The sequence below is a fragment of the Heptranchias perlo genome, chromosome 16 (assembly GCF_035084215.1).
Source record: "Heptranchias perlo isolate sHepPer1 chromosome 16, sHepPer1.hap1, whole genome shotgun sequence".
NCBI classification, from domain to species: domain Eukaryota; kingdom Metazoa; phylum Chordata; class Chondrichthyes; order Hexanchiformes; family Hexanchidae; genus Heptranchias; species Heptranchias perlo.
Window position 1 is genome coordinate 46,243,615 of NC_090340.1, and position 25,317 is coordinate 46,268,931.

At 41.1% G+C, this 25,317-nt stretch overlaps 1 protein-coding gene across 1 annotated transcript in view; it reads right to left on the minus strand.

Annotated features, from left to right (window-relative positions):
• LOC137333349 (early endosome antigen 1) overlaps positions 1-25,317 on the minus strand; it is a 586,801-nt gene that overhangs the window by 64,053 nt on the left and 497,431 nt on the right. The window contains exons 30-33 of the mRNA XM_067997503.1: positions 16,062-16,251; positions 9,946-10,099; positions 6,274-6,441; positions 2,006-2,173 (exon numbers count right to left, since the gene is read on the minus strand). Of these exons, the coding sequence (XP_067853604.1) occupies positions 2,006-2,173; positions 6,274-6,441; positions 9,946-10,099; positions 16,062-16,251 (680 nt within the window). The remainder of the gene's footprint in view (positions 1-2,005; positions 2,174-6,273; positions 6,442-9,945; positions 10,100-16,061; positions 16,252-25,317) is intronic.

Genomic DNA, 25,317 nt, shown 5'->3' on the forward strand with positions numbered 1-25,317 from the left:
TTCCTCATCTCAGTCTTAAATGGCCGAACCCTTATTCTGCGACTATGCCCTCTAGTTCTAGGCTCTCCAGCCAGGAGAAACAACCTCTCAGCATCTATCCTGTCAAGCCCCTTCAGAATCTTATATATTTCAATGAGATCGCCTCTCATTCTTCTAAACTCCAGAAAGTATAGGCCCATTCTACTCAATCTCTCCTCATAGGACAACCCTCTCATCCCAGGAATCTCAGTGGAAGAAAAACACATCCCCCATGCAGTTACAATAGTAATATTTCCTCTTTTGCAGTTACAATTGAATTTTAGTTAAGAAGAACCCAAATGGCTGATGAGAGTCAAGTGAAAAAGAGTTTTTCAGTTGGGATTTAATTTAAGGTTCTATTTAAATTTGCATTTCATGGTATAAATCATATATTGAAAAAAATACATTGGGAATCTCTGTAAGTGCACAATAATATATTACTTTGAACGCTTCAGGTCCAAAGTGGGTGGAAAGCACAAAAATGCAATATTCAGAGACATTACAAGGACATATCCCAGATGATTTATTGGTATCGATGCTCCTGCCACAAACTTGGTCCCCTCCCTGGCCACTGTCTCAGGCTGAACCAGACTGCTTGCAACTTTGGCGTCCTATTTGACCCTGAGCTGAGCTTCCGACACCATTTTGTCTCCACCACAAAGACCACTTACTTCCACCTAAGTAATATCGCTCTTCTCCACCCCTGCCTCAGCTCATCTGCTGCTGAAGCCCTCATCCATGCTTTTGTTAGCTTCAGACTCGACTATTCCAATGCTCTCATGGTTAGCCTCCCATCTTCCACCCTCCATAAATTTGAGCTCATCTAAAACTCTGCTGCCCATATCCTAACCTGCACCAAGTCCTGCTCACCCATCACCCCTGTGCTCACTGACCTATATTTGCTCCCGGTCCACCAACAGCTTGAATTTAAAACTTAAATGAATTGTCCCTTTTCGAGGAAGTGCCACTTCCTTACAGCAGTCGAAAGCTTTGCAACTGGCTGCTATAAGGTAACCAGCCTTTCCAAATTTGGTGGGCCCACTTCCGCCACCTGACAAGTACTGTACACCTGTATCAAGAAGCTGTACAATACGTTGGGGGCATCATAGGCGGAACTGGCAGGAATTCCACCAGATGGCATCACTCTGCCAGTTCTGTCTCTTTTGCTGACATCAACAGCAAAGCGAGTATCCACAAGAATCACCCTCCACATCTTGCAAGAAACACTGGTGCAGCAAAAATGGGATAAAGACTTGCTTAAGTAGCACCCACCCAAATTTCCATGTCTGCTGGCGCCCATCTGCCCAAATAACAGCCCCAGTGTGATAGAAACCCAAAGGAAAATCAGGGCCTACATGAAATAATACCATAAAAAAGAGAAAAGCAGGAAAAAATAAACTTAAAAAGCCAAAGCAGCAACAGAAATTAAGTTCATTTAGATACCTCCATCAAGCAAGAAAACACAAGATCCAAAAGTCATTGATCTTTGATCCTACACATAACTTTGGAACACTGTATTTTATGAATGTAGTACCTTTGCCAAAAGCAAGATTATGATATTCAGGTGAACATTTCTGGCTTATATCTTTGTTGTGAAGTTAACTTGTTAAAGACTGGTTTGGGAATTGGAGATATATCGTACTTCGGAGGTTGAAGCATATTGTTGGGGCAGAGTAGGGGGATCTTTATTTTGCATGTGAACATTTATGTTACCCAAGAGTGCTCAATACTGATACCGGATGCCTGAAACGGAAAATATTCTTCATCTTGATGAGGGCAAAATTTGCAAAATAAAATGTAACACTAAAAAGAAGACTGATAACTGGTTATTTTGAAGCTTGGTCTGACCCTGCACTGTGTATCATTCAGCATTTTTTTGGTATTGAAAGCGATATCTCAAGCATGTGTACTGTAACTATTAGGGATTCATTCTTGTATGTTTCTATAATAGATTACAGATGTAATAATATAATAATATCATTCTTACCTCTTCATTGTGAAACTTGTTCTTTTTGTGAGCTGATGAAAGATTTGTTTGGGCCAACTGCAGATCTGATTCACAGCTTTTGTACTCGTTAAGTAGACCATGTTGCTTTTTCTGTAACTGTGCTAAACTATCTTCTAGTCTCAAAATACGATCCTCTCTCTCCTTCAGCTAGAAAATAAAATTTTGATGCATCATTTTTGCTGTGGTATTTTGTTTCTTAGTAACTCTCCTCTCACAAATATTTTCTATTGAAAGAATTATGATCAATTAAAAATCAAACCTGCACATCTACTTTCAGAGATCCTAATGGTCAATGTACTTTAAAAAAGAGATTAATTCTATGGGTAAGTATAAAGCCACAGTTATTGTGGGTCTGAGTTTCTTAATAACTTTAATTTGCAGGGCCTATAAATCTCCAACTGGACAAACTGTATGGGCTTGAAGTGTTGGAGTGACATTCAAATTCCCACTGAGTATTAGCTAGTTTCATGCACATATCCTGAACTACTTTTTAAATTTTACATAACAGTGTTAAACAAGCTAAAAACTAGAAATGTATAAATGGTAGCAAACCACATTTTGAGCATCAATTCAAGGTTTGGTAAGATTAGCAAATGGAAGAAATTGGCTGTTGAATCACCTGAAAGGATGCTCCATGTCTTGTGCACTGTTTAATTTGGGAATGCTGAATTAGTTTGACTTATGTGCAAGAATAGTCATATTACTGGCAGTGTTGACATAAAGATGAGTTAGGTGAATTTGGAATGGAATATTTTGTGCACAAAAGTATATTTGCTGAATAACAATGGAAAATACATGATAATGCAACAGTCAATAAGAAGTTACCTTGGTGGGGAAGGAAGTAATCCATCAGAGTTGACTTTTGGCAAGAGGCAATCAAAATTCTACTTAGCTTTTGTGTAATAATTAAGCATTTAGTGCATAACATTTTCAAAATTCAGCTCGAGTTTTATTCCAGGTCCTCAAACATTCAAGAATCTCTCAACTTCCGGTTTCTGTTGTGCCGTAAAACTATGCAAGTTGCAAAACTCATGGATGTAAAATGCTGCACCACAGCCTATGGTTAATGTAGGATTATTATGGAAGATTATTGGGTCATGGCTGCTGTGAGTTTTTTTCGAAACAGACTGGCAAAAGAAATATTTGCAGATTGACAGGAATGACGAGAACATATTCACATGGGCAGGGCATTGCAATACAATGCAGTGTGTTCCTTATTCGCATAAGTTCAGTATAAATTTACCCAAATATCGATTAATGCCGTTTTGAAAATATTTTATTGGGTTTATCCCACTGAAGGGGTTAATTTATCTCATTTCAGAAGCCAACTAAAATATATTCAGATCTATTCTACAGAGTAAGGTATTCATTATTTCAGTTAAATGTAAGCTTGTCTCAAGGGAAGCATGTGTTTGAAGATCAGAGGTTTTCATTACTGACTTTTACATCTATTTGTTTAACCTTTAGCAACCTGTTCAAACATACATTTAATATTAGGGGAGCACATTGCACAAAAACAGCTATGGTAATTCTATGCTGGTTTCAATATAAAAATAATAGATGCAAATAAATATTTTTAGACAAATAGGTGTTACCTCATCACAATCTTTAATACAAACGCTTAGAAATGTGAATTCTCCGTGAAGTTCATGTGGACTGGAGGACGTCTAACCCCATCAAATCTTTCAGGGTCAGGACTAGTTAAATATTTATAGTGAGCTCCCAGTGTGAATCAGAAGCTTGCAGTGCATTAGGTACTTAAAGACTTCCAGCAGCAGTTTAATGGGGTGGGCCTTCTCTAGAGGAAGAAATTTCTGTGCAATCAGGAAAATGGAGCAGAGCAACATTATTCACTGATGCATCCATAGAGATGTTTGTGAAGGAAGCACAGCAGAGGACTCAGGGCTTGTTTGGCAAGCAAAATACATCGGAAGAAGTGGCACTGCATATCAGTCCTGCCTCACCCACCCCAAAGACATGGCTGCAAGCAAGGAAAAAGTTCAAGGATCTCACCATATCAACTAAGATAAGTGTCCCCAGCATTACTTTATACCAAGTAGGTGGGCATTGTATGCATGCCACAAAATGCTTCCTACATAACACTATCGCACAGTCCTTTGAACAGTTACCATGCATGCCCATTCTGCAGCAGGGTATACTGTACAGCAGTAAATTATCTCTGTTCCCACACTCACATCCTTAGAGAGTTTCACCCCAAAAACCGTTCTATCTGAATTTTGCTACATGATGCATGTGCACATAATGACCCCTATGATGAGCTGCAGGGTGACTATTATATCTGCTCCTAGCACTTGTAATCCCTCAACTCTGCTCTTTGCTTGCAGGCCAAGTCATCAAATTACAAGAGAGAGTAGATAGGACTTGGAAGGGCCACGCTGCAAGTCCTTAAATGCATTTGAAGATATCATTTTGCAGATCACTGGGCCAGAGGGCATTGATTGAGCGGGGAAAGATGAAGTTACAGGCCGCAGCTTAGGGTACATACCATCTCCTTCATGTTCTTTCTTGACACTCATGCATTGCCTCACAAGCTTCCGTTTGGGTTCAATGGCATGCGACATTGTAAATTTGTATGTAAGCAATATTTGAAGGGGTGTCATGTAACCAGAATCTTAACATATGTTCCTTTTTGCTTTCTATAGGTGTGCTACAGGAATCAGTGCAAGGTTCCAGTGGCTCAAAAGCTAGCACTTCACAGCATTCCTGCTGATGCAAGCACCAGCATAGGTATTTCCACCTCGGGAGATTTAGATAGTGAGTTACAGGAGCATCCACTAGGAGGAATAGATGACTGTGGCAGTGGAGCAGCAGGAGTCTGCTGGCTGGAGGGCCAGCTCAGATCATTCCTCAGCTGTAGAGCCCTTGAATTTTGGTCTAAAGAGGCATAAATTTAAAAAAAGAACGGTTTCTGAGCACCAGCTGTTTTGCAGTCATTACAGGATGTGTCAGGCATCCAGCACAGTTTGAGGGCAAATGTAATGGAGTCCACTAATCTGTGCAGCCATGGATAAAGATGTCTTGTCATTGCAGTCTACCATGGACCATGTACCAACTCTTAGGACATATGAAGCGCAGTTCCCGGTGACAGAGGTCCTAAACCAAATTTACAAGCGGCTCTTGTTCCAGCTTCAACATATTGACATCAATGGAAAAGAAAATCAAGGAGGATGTATAACTGGTGGCCAATCTGCTTTTGCTCCTTTTTGTGCCCCCGCTGCAGTTGAAAGCTCCACCCAGTACTTTTGCATTGAACATGTGGATTTTATTTTCTTGGCTACCATAACATATAGTCATAATGGTAACAGTGTCAAACTGGTACCATATAATAGCCACAGCACCAGGCAAGGCTCAATATGTGGGAAGATAGTTATGGCACAATAAAATAGACATTATTGGTAAAAATAACCTGCTCCTGAAATAAAAATCACCACCAATGCGTACTGAAACCAGCCCAGTTGTGAGTGGGGCCCACCACCAGCTGTTGCAGCGGAGAGCTGGATGAGGCCCCAGAGCAGCAGTTAGTAGACAGACACCAGCAGGAAACGCTGCTGCTTCTGGCATCCCTCCCTTCACGCAATCCGGCCTATTCCTTGCGGGTGCCTCGGTTTGTGACAACTGTCCGATTCGTTGTTGCTGTTATCCCCTGCAGCAGGAGGACGAAGAGGTTTATCTGCTTCTGTCCTGGCCGTGTGAATCTGCCCTCTCCGGCTTGGGCCCCTCCTGTCCCCGGTGACTGCTGCCATTGGAACATGAACCCTAATGACCGCACGTTACTCCCATTGACAGCGCGCCGCCCGCTGAAGATAAACAGCACCAGCGTTCACCCTCCGCTGGATTGCGAGCTTTCCTGGGTATGGGTGCAGCTGTTTATTAAATGCATCACATTTGTTCAGATCTGGGATCCTCCTTGTGATCCCTGACAACCTTGTTGTGCCCCCCATGTTTGGGAACCTCTGCTCTTTTCCATTACAGATCCAATAATAATAATTTTCAGGGGAGTACAAACAGTGGCAATTATATGTCTTTTCTTCTGCTGGAGCCCACTGTACTGTCCTGAGCTAATGAAGTGTGTGTGAGGTAATTTGTAAAGAAAATTTGTTAGAGTTCTTAACTTGAAATATTTTGGTGTTCAAAGTGATCTGTATTTGTCACTAAATATCTGCCTCTTTACCTTATGTACTGTGCTTGTAAAACGTGAAGATGACATTTTAATGCTCTCTACTTACCACCTGTGTATTGGCTTTAAATTTTGCATTCAGATTTTCAGTTTCTCTTTCTAGCTCTCCTACTCGGTCTTTCAATTTCTGAAGTTGCCTTTGTAATTCCTGTTGTCTCGTTTGTTCTATTTTTAATTCTTCCCGAAGTCGGTTGCTTTCATCTTCCTTCTGTTGAATCTAAAAACAGGCAAAATTGTAAGTAAACATCATTTGCATTAAATGATAAAACCCTGAGGTAAATTTTAAGTCCCCCCACCTGGAGGAAACCGGAGGTGGAAGGGGGAAGTTAAAATGGAATGGGGGACTTACCCACTCCTTTCCCGCCCTGATCGGGCCAACTGCAATCTTAAATTACAGGCGGCAAGGGCACCTGCCCCAAGCCGGCAAGAAATTTCTTTAAAATATGCTGATCAGTCTCTAATGATGTCATCAGGGCCCGATCTGCTATTTTCACCTGAGGCTGAGTAGAAAAGCATGTACTAGGGAACAGGAGCCAGGGATAGAACAGGCACATCAAGTTTTACATTTTTTTTAGTTACCTTGTGAACCAGGAGGAGCAGGAGTGAACCTCGGGGCCCCACAATGAGTCCATGGGCTTCCCCTGCCCGGGCTTGCTCCCTCCTCCTCCGACCAGTACTGCTCTCCTGGAACACTTACCTTGTGCTGGGACTGTTCACGGTGGTGGCTTCCTGTAGTCTGATTTTAATGGCTGGACAGCTGCTTCCCGGCCCTTCTGGTTGGCACATCAATGAGGCTCGGCCCCTAAAATCAGCCGAGCCTGCCTGCAGCTGCTCCCGGACGGGTATGCGGCTCGCTTTTTAAAAATTCGTTCATGGGATGTGGGCATCGCTGGCAAGGCCGGCATTTATTGCCCATCCCTAATTGCCCTTGAGAAGGTGGTGGCGAGCTGCCCTGAGGAACTCCTGCAGCAATGTCCTGTGGCTGAGATGATTGGCCTTCAACAACCACTACCATCTTCCTTTATGCTAGGTGTGACTCCAGCCACTGAAGAGTTTTCCCCATGATTCCCATTGACTTCAATTCTACTAGGGCTCCTTGGTGGCACACTCGGTCAAATGCTGCCTTGATGTCAAGGGCAGTCACTCTCACCTCACCTCTGGAATTCAGCTCTTTTGTCCATGTTTGGACCAAGGCTGTAATGAGGTCTGGAGCCGAGTGGTCCTGGTGGAACCCAAACTGAGCATTGGTGAGCAGTTTATTGGTGAGTAAGTGCCGCTTGATAGCATTGTCGACAACACTTTCCATCACTTTACTGATGATTGAGAGCAGACTGATGGGGCGATAATTGGCCGGATTGGATTTGTCCTGCTTTTTGTGGACAGGACATACCTGGGCAATTTTCCACATTGTCGGGTGGATGCCAGTTTTGTAGCTGTGCTGGAACAGTTTGGCTAGAGGCACGGCTAGTTCTGGAGCACAAGTCTTCAGCACTACAGCCGGGATGTTGTCGGGGCCCATAGCCTTTGCTGTATCCAGTGCACTCAGCCGTTTCTTGATATCAAGTGGAGTGAATCAAGTTGGCTGAAGCTTTGCCGCGTTCCAGCCCGGGAGTTAAGATCGAGCCCTCTATTTCTGAATATATTTAACAAACAAGGAAATTAACATTTTACATTTGTGATATATTTCTTTATATAGAAATTAACAGATGTTAAAAGACTGCTTTAGCTTTCTATGGTATGGGTCCATTGAGTGAATGTTACTGAGGTGCTTGGTGGCAACTGGTCTCTTCTTTTGGGAATCTGGGGAAAACTGTGGCACACTGTGCAAGTTTAAATCCAGCAATAAAGTTATCTTTGTTCTACTTCACACAATATTCTGAGGACTCTGTAGTGTGTATATCAGTTATTCTTGCTGAAGAGAACCTATTGCAATCATGATGACATTACTACCTTAACCTTCTGTCATAAAAATAAAAACACAAACATGTAATGTTTTTAATTGTTGATCTTGCTAAAATGTCACACACATCCATTCTTATCTGAGATAGAAAGTATCTGAATATGCATACTATGCTTAGATCTCCATATATACAACTTCGTTCATAATACAGATTGATTAGTTGGGGTTGCAAACTTCAGAGACAATAGGCTAAATTTTAATGAAGAGCCGGGAAGGGAGAGGTGGGGTCAGCATCGGGGATCGGGGTGGGGGGGGTCAGCAAGCATCGTAGATGGGTGGCGGGTCAGCAAGCATCGTGGATCGGTGGGGGGGTCAGCAAGCATCGTGGATCGGTGGGGGGGGTCAGCAAGCATCGTGGATCGTGGGGGGGGGGGTCAGCAAGCATCGTGGATCGGTGTGGGGGGGGGGGGTCAGCAAGCATCGTGGAACGGTGTCGGGGGGTCAGCAAGCATCGTGGATCGGTGGCGGGTCAGCAAGCATCGTGGATTGGTGGCGGGTCAGCAAGCATCGTGGATTGGTGGGCGGTCAGCAAGCATCGTGGATCGTGGGGGGGGGGGGTCAGCAAGCATCGTGGATCGGTGTGGGGGGGGGGGGGTCAGCAAGCATCATGGAACGGTGGGGGGGGGTCAGCAAGCATCGTGGATCGGTGGCGGGTCAGCAAGCATCGTGGATTGGTGGGCGGTCAGCAAGCATCGTGGATCGTGGGGGGGGGCGGTCAGCAAGCATCGTGGATCAAGGGGGTCAGCAAAGCATCGTGGATCGTGGGGGGTCAGCAAGCATCGTGGATCGGGCGGGTCAGCAAAGCATCGTGGATCGGTCGGGAGTCAGCAAGCATCGTGGATCAGGAGGGTCAGCAAAGCATCGTGGATCGTGGGGGGTCAGCAAGCATCGGGGATCAGTGGGGGGTCAGCAAGCATCAGGGATCAGTGGGGGGTCAGCAAGCATCAGGGATCAGTGGGGGGTCAGCAAGCATCGGGGAGCTCAGCAAGCATCGTGGATTGGGGGGACGGGGTCAGTAAGCATTGTGGATCGGGGGGACGGGGTCAGTAAGCATCGTGGATCGGGGGGACAGGGTCAGTAAGCATCGTGGATCGGGGGGACGGGGTCAGTAAGCATCGTTGATCGGGATGGGGGGGTCAGCAAGCATCGTGGATCAGTGGAGAGGGTTCCAGCATCGGGTGGGGGATTCAGCTGATCATGGGGTCCTGCTGGCCAGGTGAGCCTGTTGGGTCTGGATTAAGCAATCCTGCTCCTCCGGGCCCACAAGCAGTGCAATAAAGACACTCACCTCATGGATCCGGCCCTTCCCGCCTGCTTTCATCTGACTTAAAGTTTGAGAATAGGTTGAGATCGTTTCGGCCCCAAGACCTCTAATCATTCGCTTTATCAGATAAAACTGCGTGTGTACGAGCACTAGCTATCCTGAGGGAAGCTTCGGAGAGAACCAGCTACTAGATGGGGGCGATGGGAAACCCGAACAGGTATGGTTAAATTTGTTGTAATTGTACAAAATATTAAGTACCTCAAGTATCTCAATGAGGTACATTACCCTTTTAAGTATTGGCCCGTCGGCTTTAAGTGGGGGTGGGACTTCCTGGTGTCTGCTCTCCACAGGCATACAAATCTGCCTGGGTTAAACCCAAAAGCGGACACATTGAAGCCGGGATGCGGTCCATCTCCAAAAACAACCTATTTTTACTGCCCACCCGCCCTCAACCCACCTGTTCTTGGGGATCAACATTTACCCCATTGTTTACACACCTGCTCTTGTAACATTTTAATCTGCTCTCTGCTGTTGTTGACTTCCATCTCCATCTTGTAGGTAGATTGCTGCTGCTTTAGTCCTTCCATGACTGCATTTTCATGACTCTGTTTATTCTGAGCATTCTCAGCTTTGAGTTTTTCAATCTGTAGCCTATGTATATTAATATAAAAGAATCCATTAAGGATGCTGGTTGGCACTACGGTTGAGAACTACTCATAAAAGTGCACAATTTTATCCCTTGAATGTTCACCCGAGGTCACTTATGACATTTTAAGATATCAATATTCAAAGATTAAAGGTCCATTTCCATACTCTATAAATAAGTATTAGTTGATACATTTGCGCAATTATTACAAAGCACAGTTGAGAGCTCAGTCCTACAGCTGCTTAGAATTCTTATGATTTCATTGAGCTTCCAATCACTTCACTGCTCATTCTTCTTCTTGCACTTGCACTCAGCACCTGATAGTGTCCTCACAGCTGCTGCTCCCTCTTCCCCACACCTGCACCCTGTTTCTCTCAACATGCACATGATGCCAAGCTGCTTCATACATCTTCACAACTCTTCAATAGAGCAGACAGTGGCTTACTCCCACTCTTCTCACTCCCCTTGTGTACAAACTTGTCCTGAAAGATGAGCAAAGCAGGAGGAGATCCGCAGCCACACAAATGCTCACACCAATGGAGGAGGGTAGCATAGACATCACTGTCACAAGGGGGGACAGACACAGGTGTGGCAGATGGCCAGGCTGGAGGCTACGGGCAGCGGGGTGTTTGGCCATCTTCCCGGCCTTCACTCTTCATGCTGAGCTCTCTCCCTTACACACTCTGCATTACAATCTGGTGGTGTATAGCACTGCTTACTCTTGCCATTAAGAACTAACCTTGTCCTTTTCTCCTCTTTCTGATGCAGCCTAAGTCCCAGGCCCAGCTGCAGCAGATGAGGAGGAGGATAACCCTCCAAAAGAGAAACCGTCACTTACTCTGACTTATCCTCCTCACTGTTCACTACCCTTCCAAGTTTTGTGTCATCTGCAAATTTTGAAATTGTGCCCTGTACACCCAGGTCCAAGTCACTAATATATATCAAGAAAACCAGTGGTCCCAGCACCGACCCCTGGAGAACACCACTGTACACCTCCCTCCAGTCCGAAAGGTGTACAGTGGTGTTCCCCAGGGGTCGGTGCTGGGACCACTGCTTTTCTTGATATATATATTAATGACTTGGACTTGGGTGTACATGGCACAATTTCAAAACACTACCCTCTGTTTCCTGTCACTTAACCAATTCCGTACCCATGTTGCTACTGCCCCCTTTATTCCATGGGCCACAATCTTGATGATAAGCCTACCATGCGGCACTTTATCAAGCACCTTTTGAAAGTCCATATTCACCACATCAGCTGCATTGCCCTCATCTACCCTCTCTGTTACCTCATCAAAAAACTCTATCAGGTTAGTTAAACATGATTTGCCTTTAACAAATCCGTGCTGGCTTTCTCTAATCAATCCACACTCGTCCAAGTGACTGTTAATTCTGTTCTGGATTATCATTTGTAAAAATTTTCCCACCATCGAGGTTAAACTGACTGGCCTATAGTTGCTGGGTTTATCCTTACACCCTTTTTTGAACAAGGGTGTAACATTTGCAATTCTCCAGTCCTCTGGCACCACCCCCGTATCTAAGGATGATTGGAAGATTATGGCCAGTACCTCCGCAATTTCCACCCTTACTTCTCTCAGCAACCTAGGATGCATCCCATCCGGACCGGGTGACTTATCGACTTTAAGTACAGCTAGCCTTTCTAGTACCTCTTCTTTATCAATTTTTAGCCCATCCAGTATCTCAACTATATCTTCCTTTACTGAGATTCAGGCAGCATCTTCTTCTTTAGTAAAGACAGATGCAAAGAACTCATTCTGTACCTCGGCCATGCCCTCTGCCTCCATGAGTAGATCTCCTTTAAGGTCCCTAATCGGCTCCACCCTTCCTCTTACCATCCGTTCACTGTTTACATGCCTGTAGAAGACTTTTGGATTCCCTTTCATGTTGGCCGCATAACATCTGAAAACATTTTCCTCAAGAAGTGAGATTCATGGCTGGAAGGGCTTACCCAAATCGAATTTAAAAGTTGCTGCCATTTCAGACATCCAATTTCCCTCTGATGGTGCCTGCGGCTCACCAATCGCAAGAACTTTGATATACGAGATGTGTTCAGTGTAGCTAGGTGGCTGCCAACAGGTAAATATGGATTTGAAGAGAATCTTCAGAGGATAATGTAACTGCTAAAACTTTGCTTGTGAATAATTGCTGGGAGTAATTTATATTGTGCTTTTTTTCCCTACTTTAAAGTACTACTTTATTTTTATGGGACCAGGAGGAGCATGAATGCTCCTCTGGGATGTCGCACCCTCCACCGCACCGACCCAACCTACCTTTTTCAGGACCTGGACTGGGCCACTTAAATTACGGTGGCCTGGAGCCGATGAGCTGCCCCAGGGCACTTGTTTTCTACCAGCAGCCTGCAGGCTATATAATAACGAGGAATAGCCCTCAAAATGTACCATGCCTATCGTCGGCATTATCGGGTGGCTAGCCAGGGCACTCCGTTAGCTTGTCCCCCGAAAATCAGACGGAAGTTCAGTCTACTCCTGAGCGCGATATCCTACCATTCTGTGATGTAGCATGGTACACCAACCAACTGTGCTACTGGTCTCTTGCTCATTTTATTTTTCTTTAAAACAGTCTATCCCAAAGATTAGCCAATACATTTCAGACTTACTTTCTATAATGATGAGAAAGATTGATCTGAAAGTCTATGGGGTAATTCTGTTGTAATTTAGTGTTACAAGTGTATTCCTATTGAAGTGTTCAATATAATGGATAAAACGGCCTAACTGTAATAACGTGTGAAATCACAAGTGCCATTTTTCATGCTGCACTATATTTACTCATTTATTCTGTCAAAAGAAATATTTCTCACTGAGAAAAGTCCCAACAACAAACAGACATCACAAACCACTAACTCCTATAATGGTTAATCGATTCTGCTGACTCCCAGTGCCTTTCTCCTCCACCCATGCCACCAGGCCAACATAAAGCCCAATCAATACACCAGCAATTACATTTGCCAGGTTTGTGGCGGAAGATGCTTAAGGAATTATTTCAGGTTTGACAAATACCCAGTTTATTCTTCATCCCATCACTTAATCACTAATCCTACCTAATACCTATTGGCATATCATGTAGTTAACACTTCTGTTCACTGACTGTGCAGACATCCTTTTTCTTTAAATGATGATAGGAAAACATTCCGACAGTGATGTCGGTTTGCTTTTCTGACAATCCACAGAAGTGAATACTTATTATTTTATGGTTCAAATATTCCAAATTATTAAAAGGCTTTAACCAAAAGGCATAAAGGTTTGCTTTTAGTTTGCTGTTAGTACCTTTGAGTCAAATGGAAGATTTAAATATGAAATATTAAAATAAAAGGCAAAGAAAAAAAATTAATGAAATGATGAAGATGTTTGATAGGTTAGCTCACATGTTTACAGACAAATAAAAATAAAAAACTGCAAACGCTGGATTACAAACAATACTTTTAAAGCCAAGTGCAGAAAAATCTACCTATACTGAATAATATCCATATCGCACATCTCTGAAATTTCATGTAAATTACACTGCATATTGTACCATCTATAAGATGCACTGCAGCAAGTCGCCAAACTTATGATCTCTACCACCTAGAAGGACAAGGGCAGCAGGTGCATGGGAACACCACCACCTGTACGTTCCCCTCCAAGTCACACACCATCTTGACTTGGTAATATATCGCCGTTCCTTCGTTGTCGCTGGGTCAAAATCCTGGAACTCCCTACCTAACAGCACTGTGGGAGAACCTTCACCACACGGACTGCAGCGGTTTAAGGCGGCGGCTCACCACCACCTTCTCAAGGGCAATTAGGGATGGGCAATAAATGCTGGCCTTGCCAGTGACGTCCACATCCCATGAATGAATAAAAAAAAATATTAACCTGCCCTTATTAGGCTATATGACTTTCCATTAACGTTTTAATTACTAGGACCGAGCATTTGGACACTTCCAGATTTTGGATTTGAAGGATCTAAAATTCAGCTTCCGTAAAGCTGAAGTTCAAATTTGAAATGCCCAAGTTGAAATATTGTACTACATTACACTGCCAGAGACTCTGGCGCTTACATCCAGTATCCTGCCAGACTGAGATGCAAACTGTATTACCTTACCCAGACATACACACTTATACACAAGCTTGTTAGTGAGTCAGACAAATTCTGCCACTGATTCAGATACATTCCACCACCAGTGTGCTGGGGATTTGTGTGTTTGCCATAATCCCAGCTGACTACAAAATAAAGAATACTTTTGCCCAGTGCCAGGCATCAGCTCCATAACTCGCTTCCCTACAGAGAACTAGAGATCAGCTGCATAACCCTACAAGATTGCCATGGATTTGATGCAAATCTCCACCACACTATTGGGGTGCCATCCCCAATTTGCAACATTAGCAGAAGAAAACAAATTTAAGGTCTGTGTATCTGAATATGGTGTGGTCAGAATTTGGCTAACTTTATTTTAATATATCAAAATGGATCCAATTCGCATTGGTGTGCATCATTATGGATTTGGTGTTTATTTGTGTTAAACTGTGATATTATTAGATATCTGCACTTGCAGTTTGAGGAACAAATAATTAGGTCAAGGGGGTGATTTTAAACCCCAAGAACGGGTGGGAGTTGAAAATAATTGTTTTTTTGGGTCGCAACCGCAAAATTTTCGGACTTTGCATTTCCAGTGGGAAGGCTGTACTTTTACGCGCTGACGTTAAATCCGGAATTAAAACCGGGGTGCGGTCATGACCCAAAGGACAACTATTATCAACTCCCACCCCCCCAACTCACCCATTCTTGGGGTTTAAAATCACCCCCGAAGTGTCAGATATGAAATAGCAGCACACTATTTATATTATGAAGCTGCTCCACTAAAGCAATCCCAAGTTTAAAAGGAAATAGATTTAACTGGTCAGCTACTGGGCATATCTTGATCAATTACTGAATCCAGGTTTGTTGTGAATATGTAACCAGTTTAAGGAGTATTCTTAGGATCTGTATTTACAGTTCATGACTGACATCTTAGGCAACGACTTCAGCTGGCCCATTTAGGTCAGTTTCTTTTAAATGAAATTCTCCACAATTTAAATACTTAATTAACAGAATTTTGAGGCAAGTTGACAACGTTTAACAGCAAAATGACAGACATGCAAAAGAATACATGCCTGGAAATTTTGCAGGAATTTTCCAGCATAAAACTGATGAAACCCTCAGAGAAATGGCATAAAAGCCTAAAACTAGTTGCTTACGTTGTTTCTCTGTGGTTTCTGCGGATCTCCCGCTGAGATTATGGCAGGAAACTTGGTGAACCCTGCAGAATTTCAGGGTCATAATCTGGAATCCTGTTATATGCAAGTCAGGGACCTGCATAATTCAGTCCCCATTTGAAAATCATAAATGCTGTCCTTATTTTTATATAACTGTTTGATTTTACATTATTATTTATAGTTAAGTAGCAAAATGCACAGCAATTTAGGGAACAGAAAAGTAAAGTTGGCTGGAGCGTAGGAGTTTTTCAGCAGTATGGCTGGGAGGTGCAAAACTGAGGTGGTGCAGTACCACAATTGGTGAGAGGGTGTAATTACAACTTGACAAGTTTACAGACAGTTTTCATGATAAATATGGACATAGGAATTTATACTGGCAAAAGCTGACAGGATTTAAGTGCAGCTGTAAGATTTTTAATTTAATATAGATATAGTCAGGTGGAAAAGTCACTTATTATCAGCTTAACCTTTTAATAGCTATATCAGTCCTTAACATGTGAGGAAAAAATTGGAACTTGATAACACTTGTCTACATTGGAATTTTTTTTGCTTGTATTTTGATTTGACAATTAATTCACTTGATCTTTAACTAGAATTCTGAGTTCATGTCAATTTGTCTAAAAAAGAATGAAGGGATACAGTGGCAAAGCTGGCAGTAACCTGTATTCTGGACGACAAGCATTAAACCTTTTACCTGTAAACCTCCAACTGTTCTTCATTGTTAATTGTCCGTTCTTTCAGTGTTTTGAGTTCAGATTGTAGTTTACGATTTGCCTGTTCGTGCCGTACAATCTCTGCAATACGATCACTGAGCTGATCCTGTGTGGTTTGCAGGTTACTCCCCATCAGTAAAAGTTTCTCCTCATGATGTGCCAGCTCCTGTGCTGTGAAGAAAGAAAAATAGTCACACACTAACATGGAGTTCATAATCTTCTTTATGTTTCAAGGATATGCCCTACAATAAATGCTTTTGAATTTAGTACAAGATGCAGCAACAGTCCCATGAGCTTAAAAATAACTAGAGTTATCTTTTTAAAAAGCATGTGAAGTTCCTCATTCTTTTCTAACACTTTTGACACGTAAATATTTAAAATGAACAAAGATCATATAAGTTTATCTATTTAATGGATCTATTGGGAGGCACAGATTTTGCCTGTTCTATTGGTCTTTTAAATCTATTTCACATCAACTGGTTCAATAGTAATCATGGAACATTGGTACAGTTTATTGAAGTGGTCTGTTGACTGAAGTGGAGTCTGTTAAATGTATATTGTATGTAAATGGATCATGATGTAAGAAAGAGACACATTGCTATTTGTGGGACTTTGCTATATTCAAGCTAGCAACTGTGTTTGCCTACATAATTGTACTTGATTGTATTTGTACGTGATTGTACTTCAAAAGTAATTCATTGGTTGTGAAGAACATCTAAGATATCCTGATGACGTGATAAATGCAAGCTCTTTCTTTATACTGTACATATAATTAGTACACTATATCTTGCCAGAATTATAAACTAAATAAAAATGGAAAATGAGACAAAAACTCTGCTATGAAAAATGCTGCATGATTGGGAAGTTGGGCCAACTAATAATACAATAAATGTATAGACTGTATATTCTAAAACATTAGACTTAGAATGGCTAACTCTTCAATCATGTGTTATTTTTGCATAATGACTTATGGCCTCATTTTGGGTTAAAATCATGTTACTGATAACTGCAAATTACAAGCTCAGCATGCCATAAAACAAGAATCAAATAAAAAATAATTAAACATGTGCTTGCAGGAGAGGTATATTGGTAAGCTGTTGTTAAAACCCAAATGTAAGGATTCCTTCTTTGTTTTTATTAAGATGAATACTTTTGCTTCTGTATTCCTATAACAAAGGAAAATATTCTGCAGTGCTGCTCACCATGCTTGTTCACTGCATGCATTAGATTTTGTGTGGGTCAGCAGGATTCAGATATTTTCAAAGTAGTTAATGTAATTTCTGTAAAATGATCAGGAACAGATATGTAATGCACATGTTAGTGAACACAATAAACCACCAACAGGGGGTGTCAGTTACTGCTGTTTCACTACAATAATGAGGTTTTCCTCCATCCTCTGTACTCTCTAAGGAGGCATTACGGCAGACGGTTACTGAATTTGTCTGACCCATAAATCTGTGTCGAATGGATCAAAAAATTTAATCGAAAGGTACGTAGAAGCTGAAAAATTCCCCATTTACTCCATTTCCACTCCTCTTTCTGGGGGCGGAATGATAAAACAGCGCCTTTGTACAGCTAGGGGGAAGACGTAGCCCACAAAGAAAAATCGTTAGGAGGGCAAAATACCTAATAGGACTGAAATATATAGAGTGTGGAGCATCTCTCTTGTAAGCTATTGATTCTTCTTTGTAATCTTGTCTACCTTTAACATCAGTTCTTGCATGTGTCTTAAAAATAATCATGTGCTTTACTTGTGTAGCCAAATTAGTAAAATTAACTTTAATAAAAAGAAAATGAAAGTTAAAGAGAGAGAAATCACAGCTGCTAATACCTATTTTTTTTTTAATTCTCCAAGGTCTGATAAGGATTGACCTCTCCCCATGGGTAGTTTTAATAAGCTCCAAAATCCCATCCCTTGTTAGTAGAGCCAGATAGTAAGAAATAAAAAGGTTCATCAATTCAATGCCCGAGGCAATGCTACATTTCTAATACAGCAAAGGACATTTCTGATGATAGGCAAAAGGTTAAGAGCTGCTGTATCTCTATAATGTATAACTGATATATAGGGTCTAGAAACAAGATCGCTAAGTCTGCTCCAGGTCAGAGTCACCAACAAAACACAAAGCTTTGAGATACAAAGATGAATAATCAAGATAATTATAACAATTCATTAAATATTTTTCATTGTAACATTTGTTAGAGGCAATATTTAAATCTAGATATATATTTTTGTAGTGGTTATGAAAGGATCCAGCCAAGTGCACAAAATGGAGGTCATTAATGAAAAACGTCAAAAAACAAAGGAATTTATTTGGTGTCGTAGTGCAGATACTCAGGGCATGTGTGTTCAGTGTGTGCAGCATTCCCAATGTGCTTTCATATTTTTAACAGCTTCATTTATTTAAACAAACAATTACCAACTGAATAAGGTGAAGGAGCACAGATCCTCAAAATATCTTTTAATTTATAGCACTTTACCGTAGGCACTTACTGAACTACTGTACTAATATTGTTTCACATTGTTAGCTATGTATACTGAAATTTCATTTGCCATCCAAAATTAAGATTTCCTTGGAAGCTTGTCACTTCTTACTGTAATACGTTTCCTTCAAACAGTGAATGGACAATGCCTCTTTTTTGTCTGAATTTGAGTAGATACCAAAAATTGTATTCATTTTTATTTATCAAACTTTATACATTGTATTCAAATGCATTTATTGACAAATAAATTAAGTATTGTGTTCTGGCTAAAGAAGTTAGTTATATGCTTCAAGGCATGTTAAGTAAATTTTATGACAGGCTAAGAAAAAGAATTTGCCTGTTTTAACAAAATTAATCATATTTTCTGAATAACAAACGTGCTTCTGTGAATGCACCATTTATTATATTTAATTACAATGTTATCAACTTCTTCTTATTCAACAATAGGCAGCCGAGTTCTGCTTTTCATTACCATTAACTCCTAGCCCAGGTAGTCTCTTTCCCATTCCAAACTGAGACACATCTCCCCTGAAGCTTCCTTGATCAGTTCCAGTCAACATTTCTCCTGTATACCTGCCCATCTCTCTAATACCAGTTTCCTACCACAATTCAATTGTGTAGTAAATTAGCCCAAAATCATCAAAATCTAAGTTACTCTTAAGTGAACTGATGCTGCAGTTGCAATTAGCTAATCATGAACAAAAGTGTTACCCTTGCACTTTCACAGTTATTGCAAGTAATTTATGCAATGTATTAGAAATTGATACTAAAGAAGAACATGAACTCAGGATGTCCCAAGGCGCTTCATAGCCAATGAAGTACGTTTCAAATGAATTTGCTGTTGTAAGTAGAGAACCGTGGCAGCCAACGTGCGCACAACATATTCCACAAACAGCAGAAATAAATGACAATATAATCTGTTTTTGGTGGGCTTGGTTGAGGGATAAATGTTGGCTAGTTTACAGGGCTAACTCTCCTGATCTTCTTCAAAAAGTGCCATGGGATCTTTATGTAAATTGCGTAAATTTTCTATGATTCTATATAAGACTACAGACCAAGTGCTGGAAAGTGGGATTAGGCTGGATGGCTCATTTTCGACCACGATGGGCCGAATGGCCTCCTTCTGTGCCGTAAATTTTCTATGATTCTACGTCCGCCTTAGATGGTTCCTCAATTTAACATGTCATCTAAAAGACAGCACCACTGAGAGTGCAGCAGTCCCTCGTTTCTGCTCTGAAGTGTCAGCCTAGTTATGTGCTCAAGTTTCTGGAGCGCCTAATCCCCCTGCTCCCTGCACATTTAGCAACAGCTTCTGGGGTGTGACTTGAGGCTACTAAGGAATTCCCACTATTACACCGTAAATGGCCTAGCCACACCTGCTGAGAGTAGGTACAGGTTCTGACTTAGAAACAAGAGTGCTACTGAGCCAAGGTTGACACCATGATACAGTACTATAAATTGAGATTGAATTGATTAACTACTTCAAAAAGGAGACAAATATCTTGTGGGAAACAGGATTGAAGATTATAGGGATATGTGTAGACTGAGGCGATCTGTTGGGTTTCCACCCCAGTAAAGCTCTTGTCATTGTTTCCAATTAGGAAGAGGGCAAGGAAATCTTCCCCCTGCTCCCTGCACATTTAGCAACAGCTTCTGGGGCGTGACTTGAGGCTACTAAGGAATTCCCACTATTACACCGTAAATGGCCCAGCCACACCTGCTGAGAGTAGGTACAGGTTCCAGATGGGCCCTTAAAGAGCTCTAGACATCTCCAGCAGGAAAGGTCATTGATCTGGAAGAAATCAATTATCTCATAACATCAGCCTTTATATTTTGGAGGGGAATAAATGTTTTAAAAAACTTTTATCTTTGATCAGTTAAGGGTGCCACTACGTTTGCCTGGCACTTCTTTGTAGCGCACACCTCTGCATCGCCCATACAGGTGCTGGCCATCTGCCCCAATTATTTAATTGATCTAATCCCCAGGATTTGGGAGGATGTCCATGTCCTTCGCTGTAGGCGGTTGGAAATCCATCTCTGCTACAGCTCTGGCAGCAGAGCAGGGACCCTGGAATTTTGGGTCCTAAGTAACTGAGGTTGAGTCTATTATAATGCAGATCATATGTGATCTGTGGAAGGTACAGGTTGATGGGCTTTTCTCATTCCTTGCTTTCTTATGTTCCTAGATTTTCTTTGCTTGATACATTATCATTCACCACAGAAGGATTATGGAGAATCCCATATTTTCCTCACCGTTGCTGATTGTTACGAATAATTGGTATTTAAGTACAAATATTATTACTGAGTACCAAATATTTATAATGTAAATTTTAATAAGCTAGTCATTGGATAAATGTTCTAAATTCTAGATTAGATTGATCTACATGTATCATATGCTGCTTGTAAAAGAAGTTACTTAGTGTTTTTTGTTTTTAGTGACGAGTCTACAAAGTTGTAATTTTTTGAACCAGAAATGTATATTTTTCCACCATGTCCTGCACAAATGACAGATTCTTATTATCCTAGCATGTCAAACAGCCTCCCTACAACCTCTTGCAATCTGTCCAATCAGTCTATTATGCAAGGTTCTATCGATTACACATCTCCACATGTTGAAAGTCACATGCTTAGTCACTCTATAGCAGGGCTCCTGAGCCCTGTCAATCTGGCCCTAGAAGCTCAGGCAACTCAGCCCCTTATTTGTTGTTCAGATTTTGTGGGTCTGGAGGTTTGGAAAGGGATTTTTTTTAGCACTATTGTCTCATTAAATGATAAATCCTAAATTAGAACGCCAAGGTCTGTTACTATCAGCCATTGGAAGTTTATGCATATTTATGGAAACATGGATTTATATCTGGTTCTTGAGACTTGGTGGTACGCACCAATGCATCCCATGAAGACGAAAGCTTAGACATCCCTGCTCTATAATACATGTTCACTTCAATGCAAGACTATAGACTCTATGACTAAAATAATATGCCAACTTAATGTACAGCAGACACACTATCACTGGAATATTCAAGCTCCTCCAGCAGTGGAAATTTTGCATCAATAAAAATGGGAGTCTGACAATCTCATCTTGAATTTGGCTAGGGCAATGAATATGACCCTGGCTTTGCACTGAATCTGTCTTTCATCACTGACCATGAAGTGATTTCTTGGTTTCCACTGATTTATTGTAACAGGTGTAACACCTATCAGATACCAGACTCAACAAGTTTGGTTGAAGCAGGCCTAATCTGTTTTCTAAATATACACCAAAATATGATATTAAATCTCAAGACTAATGAGCACTAAAACAGCAGTCACTAAGAAGGATACTAATATTACATTCGTGCTACATGTTTAGCATCAGTGCAAAGTGGTTTTGGCTTTGCACCTATGCTAAACTTGTAAAGTGTGAATCGGATATCAAGGCCCGAAGGTACACTGAAGCAAAGTGGAATGAAACTATCTTCTCCAGGGAGTCTTACTCCTCCTCGCTCATGTAATAGGTCAGGCCCTAACTCTGGATTCAGGCAGCATTTACGCTATAACTGTACATTAATACTGTGCAATAAAATTGCAGACTAACACCACAGGGATCAGTCATGTTACAGAGCCAATCATACTGTGCAAACTGCAATAAACACGAGACCACACAAATCTTGAATAAAACCACTGATAATGGTTGCAAATCGAAAAGTTAAGATTCAACAAAAATTAATTACTTATGAATTCAGCTTCTAAATACTTCCATGCCCTAATATTGCAATAATGAAGGGTACAGTAAGTTTGAAATTGGGACAAAATTTGGAAATAACATTATAATGTTGATAGATGATCCCTCAGTGGTCTGGTCGTAATTAGAGGTGGTGATCCTTACAGAACTTTATGACTTTTATTCCAAAGGAAAATGGACTTTATAATTTGTACTAATGTGTAGGTCTCCAACTAGCTAGAGATGCTGCTATATATTTTAAGAAAAAATATTGGTAGAACTATTTTATCAAATAGTTGTCTTTTTCTAACTAGATTCATGAAATATCCATTGATGCACAATTCCGGATATCGGAACAGGATTGGCCATTCAGCCTCTCGAGCCTGTTCCGCCATTCAATTAGATCATGGCTGATCTGTATCTTAACTCCATCTTTCCGCCATGATTCCCTAATCCTTAATACCCTTGCCTGACGCTAAGTCACAAGACAAATTTGGTCTAAAGATTCTATCCTGGATATTTCTATGGATGGATGATGTCCTATAAGGCATTTACAAATGCTGATGCCTGCTTCCTCTAAGCTAATGCGCTTCTTGTTTACAAATCATTGGAATTTGTTAATATTCAATGTGAGTAAAGAAACAGGCCTTTCCTGGAGATTTAGTAAACATGACGCATTCCTTTCAGTCTAATCATGAAGTGATCTGTTAGTTTCCATGTGAATTGCTTCTCAGACTGTTGACGCAGTGTTCCTTTTTTGGTAGATATTTGATTTTCTTACTAAAACTTGGAGAATTAAAATTTCCATGGCTCCACCATTAGTCTTTTTGGAGCACCCAAATTTGGGCTATGCAGCCCCTTAACCTGAACCCTCCCAACCTGAAACCTGTTTTTTAACTGGATGGAAATCTATTCTGAGAAATTGGTAAATTATCTTAATTTCTTTTTAATTGATTTAAAATAAACTTATTTGAGGAGTGTAGCGGGGAGGTGCTAAATATGCCACCTCTTGAGAGGATAGCCATGCACATCCAGACAGGGGTGATCTGTACACAGAAATTTTATACAAGTTGGAGTATTGATCTTCCCCTCCTCCCTTTGTATAATACTGTGAAGGTCTGACGAAATTTGGGTAAATCATATTAGAATAGACCAGAACAAGGGGGCATAACCTTAAAATTAGAGCTAGGCAGGAGTGATGTCAGGAAGCACTTCTTCACACAAAAGGTAGTGGAAATCTGGAACTCTCTTCCCCCAAAAAGCTATATAGGTGAGTTCAGTTAAAAATTTCAAAACTGAGATTGATAAATTTTTGTTAGACAAGGGTATTAAGGGTTGCGGAGCCAATATGGGTAGATGGAGTTGAGTTACAGATCAGCCATGATCTAATTGAATGGCGGAATAGGCTTGAGGGGCTGAATGGCCTACTCCTATGTTCCAGTTGCTCTTTCAAAGATTATATTTTGAGAATCAGTCTTGCTCTTTACACTGCGCATGGTCTCAGCTCTGCATTATTTGATTTTGTAATATAATCACTGTATGGACCCTCACCCCAGTAAATCTGGTGTATAATTTATGTAACAAAGTATGAAAAAAAAAGTTAAACCATAAATGTATGAACATTTTGTACAGCATTCTTCCTGTTCTGTCGATACAATTCAAAACAATATATGTGTTTAGAAAAGAACTTTAAATAAAGATTAATGGATACATTATTACAAGGTAATAGTATGATTGAGGTTTTCAAATGAGATCGTAAACTATGACAAGTAGGCTATAGTGGTTTATAACTGTTATTTGAATTCTAATATTGGATTACAGCTTTGAAATCACTCCAGGGTACACACTGTTCTTCATAATATGTACTCAGAACTTCATGTAATATCTTTATTCAATTTTGAGTGTTTTTGTGGCAACAACGCCTTCTGTGTTGTAGATATGTGATAATATTCCTCATGAAGGTTTAACAATTGATTAACAGATATAATATGGCTAATACACATCATAATGAATATATTGTTTGTTCTTCTCCTCCAACACTAATGCCAGAATGAAAGCAAAGGTTTTATCAATATTCTATCAACAATAAGGAGATAAAGCCATCTTTGCCAAACACAATTAGCTGATCAAGTAATTACTAGATAATGTTTAAGATCCTACTCGTCATTCTCCTGAGACTCCCCATCATCATAGATGTCCGTGTCCGCCAATTGAGTTAACTCCACATAACATAAAGATGCTGTTGAGGACAGTGAACACAACAAAGACTATGGGCCCAGATAACATCCACTCTGTAGTGCTGAAGATCTGTGCACCAGAGCTAGCTCCTAGCCAAGGTATTGAAGTGCAGCTAAGACCACTGGCATTGACCCAACAATGCAGAAAATTACCCAGGTATGTCTTATCCACAAAAAGCAGGACAAATCTAACCCGGCCAATTAATAGGAATGTAGGAACATTGGATGAAAGGAACAGGAATAGGCCATTCAGCCCTTTGTGTCTGTTTTGCCATTCTATTAGATCTTGGCTGAGGTGTACCTCAGCTCCATTTACCTGCCTTTTCTCCATATCCCTTGAAACTCTTACCTAAGAAAAATCTATCAATCACAGTCTTTAAAATTTCAATTGACTCAGCATCCACAACCTTTTGGGGGAAGAGAGTTCCAGATTTCCATTTCCCTTTGTGATTTCACTTCTAACTGGCCTCGCTCTAATTTTAAGATTCAGCCCCCTTGTTCTGGATTCCCCTACCAGAGGAAATAGTTTCTCTGTATCTCCCCTATCAAATTCCTTTATCATTTTAAACAACTCAGTTAGATAACCCCTCAAACTCAAGGGAATACAAACCAAGTTTATGCGCCCTGTCCTCATAATTTAACCCTTTAAGCCCTTGTGTCATTCTGCTAAATCTGCACTGCACCCCCTCCAAGGCTAATATATCTTTTCTGAGTTGCAGTGACCAAAATTGAACGCAGTACTCCAGGTGGAGTCGGATCAAGACTCTGTACTTAGCTTTTTTGATTACTTTTTGTACCTGTGCAATAGCTTTTCACTCT